At 41.6% G+C, this 7,023-nt stretch overlaps 1 protein-coding gene across 1 annotated transcript in view; it reads right to left on the minus strand.

Annotated features, from left to right (window-relative positions):
- GTF2A1 (general transcription factor IIA subunit 1) overlaps window positions 1–6,538 on the minus strand; it is a 45,215-nt gene extending 38,677 nt beyond the window's left edge. Inside the window, exons 1-2 of the mRNA XM_036841538.1 lie at window positions 6,072–6,538; window positions 2,118–2,219 (exon numbers count right to left, since the gene is read on the minus strand). Coding sequence (XP_036697433.1) covers window positions 2,118–2,219; window positions 6,072–6,101 — 132 coding nt within the window. The 5' untranslated portion in view covers window positions 6,102–6,538. The remainder of the gene's footprint in view (window positions 1–2,117; window positions 2,220–6,071) is intronic.
- Window positions 6,539–7,023: the final 485 nt, after the last annotated feature.

The raw sequence follows: 7,023 nt of genomic DNA on the forward strand, positions 1-7,023 counted from the left end.
TCTGACCTAGCGCAAATTAAAGCCCTTGGGACTAATTTTTTGCACCTAAAAATGCTGTACCTTTTACATAAGATCACAGAACTACAAGGACAACCATTATAAGGGTATAACATATTTGTAAAATATTCATTACATGTAACACGAAGAAATCAAAATAAGCTTATTCTCTTCTCATTCATATCCCTGAGATACTTCATGTGTTTGAGTAGTTTATATTGCTATTCTTCCAACTCATGTCTCAGAGTTGGCATTCCTTCACTTGTATTTTTAAATACCTAATCTTCACTTTCAGTAACCATTACATTTCTCACAAGGTAAATAAATATTTCCTCATCTCATTCAAACCTATATTTTCCCTTCCTCACAGGGGCAGATTCATATTGAAAACTCTATAGAAGCTGCCCACCGATGCTGCAACATTCTAAGATGTATTTCATCACCACAACACAGGTGAGATTTGCTTTATTTAAAATAGTAAGTTGCTAAATTGTAGCCTCCACACCTCTGTTGAATGGATAAATAAGACCACAACAAATGTTCCTTAGCGTTCATTAACTGTGATTACTTATTTATACATAGCTCTAAAGGAGCTCAATTCCCAATCTCTAAGCCAGCAGTTCTAAAACTTTTTAGTCTGAGTCCTTTATCATTTTTACAAATTAATGAGGACCTCAATGAGCTTTTATGAAATTTTAAGTAAGATTTTTTTTAATGTTGACATTTAAAAATAACGTATCCATTACATGTTAACATAAATACTTTCAATGAAAATAACCATATCTTCCAAAAAAATTTCGTGAGAAATGGCTTAAAAGGAAAATAGCTGGATTCTCATATCTGCTTCTGCATTCAGTTTGCTTTCGTTGATGTATATGAAGAAAATCTGCCTTCTCATAGCTAAGTAGTTGGGAAAGGAAAAAGTATTTTAAGTGATGGTTTCTTAACAGTTAGCTGCAATGTACAATCTGAAACCATATACTAATTAACTTTTCATACTCTTCGATTAAAATCCATCAATTTATCTTTCACTTTGAAGGGATTTTGCAACATCATGCATTGGTTATTTGGAAAATATGAGTTCAGTGAAGTATGCAGATATGCCAAATATTAATACATTTCATTACAGAATATCATGAATAGAATATCAAACAATTGCATGTCTTAATATCAACAATGATCTCATCTCAACCTTTACGTAAACATCTTTTTAATATTTGGTACATCAAAATGGGAAGCATGCATAAAGCCCTTCTGCTGCATATGGAACAGTTATCTCAAGGAAAAGCACTTGTGCATTTGAGTTGCAAGTTTAACTGGTCACTTTTTTCATGGAATACAACTTTTACTGGAAATATAACAAACATACTATGATTATTCAGACTTGGGCATCTGTCCAACCGCATGGACCCCCTGAAAGAGCCTGTGGGGAAGTCCACTGACCATATTTTGAGAACCACTGTTCTGAGCAGTAAGGCAAAAATATTCCATGATTTCATGAGTCATTACAGCATCAAGAAAACACAAATGCTACATAAAAGTATCTATATATTTCTCCTTAAAATCAAGTAAACAGAAGAGGCAGAAAAGCAGCTCCCAAACTAGAATACATTATAAACCAAATATTTGGCCCACATAGAGAATCGGACTCCAGAACGTGAAATTTATCAAGCACTTAATCTCCACAACATAAATACATTTTAGAATACCAGTGCATTAAGACCACAAAAAAAGGAAAAGGAAAAAAAAACCTTACAGGAATGTCAAGTAATTAAAACATAAATGGATATTAACTGCCCATTAATAATAGCTAATACTATTGCCAGGCACTTTGCTAAACACTTTATATAGTTATTACATTTAATCCTCAAAACAAGCCTAAAAGGTAAGTACTACCAATTCTCATCTCACATATAAGGAAACTGAAATATAAGCAGTTTGCCTAAGGTCACAGGAAGAATGGATGGTAGAGCTGGGATTCAAAACCAGCACCCTTCACATAACTATACTGCTTCCTGCAACAAAGTCAAATGGTCATCATATGGAAAAATTATGGAGTATGGTTTCTGACTGAAGAGAATGTTAAAAAAAAAAAAAAAAAAAAAAGGCGGCAAACTCACAGTCTTTAGTTCCATCAGAACTTGTTCATCGACTCCATCATCCAAAAAGATGTCTCTCACATCATTAATTACATCTTCAATCACAGATCTGTATAATTTAGGCTTTAAAGGGAAAATAAAAGACTGCTGAAAAACACTGCTTTTCACATATTAAAATATGTAACATTTTCACAAATTCAAAACAAATGTTAATACAACAGTCCCTTTTCCGACTCTCTAAAACTTATTTTAGAAGATATAATTTTAAAGGTATGGCCATTCCCATAAACATCATTTGCCTTAGTTAAAATGAATTATTTGATGACTGCATATTTTAATAGAGGTTTTACGACTGTTTAATACAATTCATATACAGAAGATCATCACAGATACAAGGTCTATACAGTTTCCAGTTGTAATTTCCCATGTTGTTATAGTCAAAACACTTAATGTGTTTTGACTATATCCAACGATATAGTTTTATGGGTTGCTATGTCTGGTTTTTATTATTCCTTGCTTGGTTTAACCCGTTTTATCTCCTAACCTCATCGCTGTCTTAACAGAAACTTATGTCCTGTGATTTGCCTGGTAATAATCTGCAACCTAATAAGTATTCAAATTTAAAAATCACCTAATTTCAGTTTTTGTTACCCAGTCTGTACCTTTAAATTATACCATCAAGCTGTTCATATAACCACAATAACAGGTCTCAAAGTCTCAGAGGAACAAGACACAATGATCTCTTTTCCAGGATTTCTCTCCTACTACTGCCCAGATGATGCTATGGAATAGAATTATAAGCAGCCTCGATATTTATTTTTAAACTATTATTATTATAACTATTGTTGTTGGCATTACTTGGGGGGAAGCTTGCTTTTAGAAGGTTGCCAGAAAAATAAAATGAGAATAGATGTGAAAGCACTTTAAAAGTATAAAGTACTTTTTAAAAACCAAAAGGTAAGAGATGGAAGAATTTGCCCAACCCACATCCTATTTTTAATGGACAAAAGGAAGTTTGCTTGTCAGAGTGTAAAACCAGAGATGCCTTGCTATAAATCTTATCCATTATCACACAGAGCTAAGATCAACAGCCTTTTTAATACTTTGTCATTATTTGTGATTTATATCTTGCTTAAAAGTTACTGCTTACCCAATAAAACCAAGGGTTTGCTCTCATAAGCAAACCTCAAACAGAAATAAATGTTTCATTAGCATCTCTCCCAGCAATACTGTTATCACAGGGGAAACCTCTTATGTGTCCTTGTCCAGCCAAAAATACAAATAATGAGTTCCTCTATACAACTTACCTCAACCATTAAAAACTATTTGTTCCTTTTCATTACAACCAGAAAAACAATTCATGTATCTAGGTTCTCACCTTTGCCGTTCCACTCACTCACTTGCTTTTTATTTTGCCAAATCTGCCTCTGTGAACTAAAATTATTCATGTGATTTCTGCATCTCTACAGTGCCTCCTTATGTTAGCATTCTGATTCTATATATAAGGAAAGTCTGACTATGGGTATCACCTTATCTATGGCAATTCAACTACTGAATTACAAAAATACATTTATAAAGTGTTTTTTTTTAAACCAATGACCCAAGGCATTATAAAGATACAGTGTAATTTTAAATAGGTAGTATAAATCTCAAATTGACGATATAAATTATTTTTTAAGCAAACTACATGTTGTTTTGGTGTTTCCGAAGTCAGTCATCCCTAAAAATATTCTGCCTGGATATCCACACATTTATAGGTACAACGTGCTTTCTTCTGGCACTCCCTACTTAATGAATCAATCTTGCTTTAAGATTTTGCTTTTGTGCTTTAATTAACCCACAACTTGACCACTTAATGGATTCATATGCACTATAGTTAAAGAAAGGGAAATGTGTATTCTTCATGAAGTATACGCAATTTAAAATTGTTCAAGAATTAAAAAGCGCGCAAAATACTGACTTTTTCAAAGTATGTGAGTACATAGGCATTATTCTGAATTATTATTTAAAATACTAAATCGTACTTAAGCCAAAGTTTTTGCCTTTTATGAAATACACAGTAATTTAGGTTTGTCCTGGTTTTCAAAAACCAGATATTCCAAACTTAAAAACTCATAAATTAAAGGGCCATTAGTGCCATTATCTAATGATTAATTAAAGGATTTCTTTCAAAAGTTTTAGTCCCTGGTACAATATTGGAAAATAAGTTGGATTAATTTCTATATTGAATATCATATTAACATCCAATGCAGCAAAAACACCGTCTACTTAGAATTTTAATTTTTTAATACCCAGTTTGCACTAAGCAAATTACTCACAATTCCCCGATCCATAAATGTACTGTAGACATAGGTCCTACGTCGAAGCTTTAGGCACTTATCTATTTCTTTGAAAAGCTTCGTATCTCAAATATTTATTATAGGAAAACATAATGAAATATTAGGAGCTGTATTTCTAACATTTCCTGAATACGTGATGAACAAAATACTACCAAAATCAAATCCTCCACAGTTAACAATTGATGTAGAAAACTTTTCAAAAAAACAAAAAATTACCGACAATAATGCATGCATCTTCTGAATACAAGAACGATTAGACATCTGAGCTTAAATTCTCTTTTAAAAATAAAAATAAAATAAAAAAGGAGGGCAAGTCTATTTTCCCTTATCAAAGACCGCAAATCCCAGCTGCTGTATGAAAACAAAAACTTGGGTCTCTAAACGCAGACCCAGTTGGGCACGAAATTACAGTGTACGGAAAGGACTTAGGAATAAACTGAGCTCTGCACGCGCCAGCCTCTCGCCTCGGGAGCACGCACCTCCCAGCCCCGCTCTCAGCAGCTCTCACTATTTAAAGCCGGATCTGGTGTTTAAATGGAGAGGCGGTGACGTAGGCCTGAAAAGCACCTTCCCATCCTGGCAGAGTCTATATTAGAGAGCGGCAATGGCTCTATATAAACAGGGCAGCCAAAGGGAGGAGGACCACAAGGCTCAGGGACTGAAAAGCAGGGTAAGCGGCCGCAGCCATGATGGATCGACCCGAGTCGTCAACGGTACGGAGCCGGGCTGCCGTGGGCTTGTCTGCATTTGGGACCGGGCAAAAAAGTGTTTTATTGTCATAATAAAAATAAGAGAGTGGGGTGGACTAGTGATCACATTTTGCGTTGGTGACTGAAAAGGTTATTTATGTGACTGCTTTTTGCAAACCTACGTGATCGCAAGTAACAAAAAAGGGACAAACGGTGAGAAGTAGGCAAATTTCAAGGCGAAAGCGGGGCACTTTGACCACTACTGTAGGCTTTGTTTGTTTTGGTGCTTTTGCTAGTCGAAGATACGATGGGGGTTTTGCTTCCCCTTCGCCATTTTACCGATTCGGAAGGAACCGAGATAAGTGCTTTTCAACCTTCGTCCTTTTTTTTTTTTTTTAAACATAAAATGGCCCCAGTGAAGGCTCTTTAAGCACAACCGCCAAAACGCCCAAAGTAACCCCCAAAGTAGCCATTAACCTTTCACTGCGTTAAAGTGGATCGCGGTGGGTCTTGGGGATTCGCCCAGCTCCCCAAACACGGTTTGTTTTGAGGCTGCTCCGGGAGCCCTTCTCCAGCCGGCGCGGCCGGGCCCGCTTCGGGGAGAAGCGGCGGCGCCCCTCCCGCCCTCCCTCCTGGCGGCCGGGGTCTGGGGCCGGGGCCGCGCGCTCGCCCCGGCCCAACCGCCCCGCGGCGGCCCCAGGCCCAGCAGGCGCCCCCGCCCTCCCCGCCGCCGCGGCCGCGAGCCTCGGCACCCCCCCGCGCCCGCCGCCCGGCGCACCGGCCCGCTCCGCCTGAGGCGGGAAGCGGCGGCGGCGGTGGCGGCGGCGGCCGCGCGGGCGGCTGAGGAGAGTCGAGGCCGGGAGTCGCGGCCGTCCCCGCCCCCGCCCGGTCCGGCCGTTGCTGCCGCCTGAACGAAGCCCCCGCCGGCCACCAAACCACGTCCTTACCACGGTGTTTGTATTTGCCGAGTTCGCCATTTCCACACACAACACAAACAAGAGGGGGGCAACCCCGAGAAAAGATAAAAACAAAAACAAACAAAAAAAGAACACCCAGAGGGTGACCCAAGCCACCGCAAAATTGGGGGGAAAAATTTTTCAAACAAAATCGGATCCTGACGGAGGAGAGGGGAGCGGTGAGAGGAGGTAGAGAAGGAGAAGAGCAGTCCTCGGAGCTAACAACTCGAGAATCGCCCTTAAAAAAAAAAAGGCCACGACCCTTCAGGGGTCCTGGGGGGCGTTGCCCGCTCCCCACCCCGCACCAAGGAGGGGAACCACCACCGGTCGCCGCTCCCCGCGCCGCCGCTGCCGCCACCGGCTGCAGCTCCAGCCGTCCGGTCCACCCGCTTCTCCCCTTTATATAGTGAGCCAACAAGCTGCGCGAGCCGCCGCCACCACCGCTGCCGCCGAGAGACAGGGCGGAGGGGGAGGGAGGGGCGGAAGGGGCGGGGGCAGAGGTGGGCGGGGCTGAGCGCGAGACACCGCGAGAGCCGCGTGCGCAGGCTTGCCGGGGCGGAGGCCGCCGCGCGTCGTCACGCGCAATGGAGGCTGTGGTGAGGGCGGGGCCCGGGGACTTAAGTAGTGAAGTTGGACCGCCGTCTCCTCAAGTCTCGCGTGATCACGTGGTCGGCACCCAGGCGGAAGTCTCCGGCACCTGCTTTGGGATGAGGAACTTGCTAAGTATTGCTGGAAAAAGCGTGAGTTCTGGTGACACAGGAGTCCACAGCCAGCTGGGATCGCCTCCCGTCGGGCATTTATGCGCCGTCGCGCGCTGGAGGGGGATAGGAAATGCGGAAGGGGCGCTGGCTGTTGCCCCGCTAGGAATGGCCGCGGAGGAGGGCCGGTCACGTGGCCCAGCTTCCCGCCCCTGGCGCGCTCGGACTGAGGGAAGTTTCAAATG

The sequence above is a fragment of the Balaenoptera musculus genome, chromosome 2, assembly GCF_009873245.2.
Source record: "Balaenoptera musculus isolate JJ_BM4_2016_0621 chromosome 2, mBalMus1.pri.v3, whole genome shotgun sequence".
NCBI classification, from domain to species: Eukaryota; Metazoa; Chordata; class Mammalia; order Artiodactyla; family Balaenopteridae; genus Balaenoptera; species Balaenoptera musculus.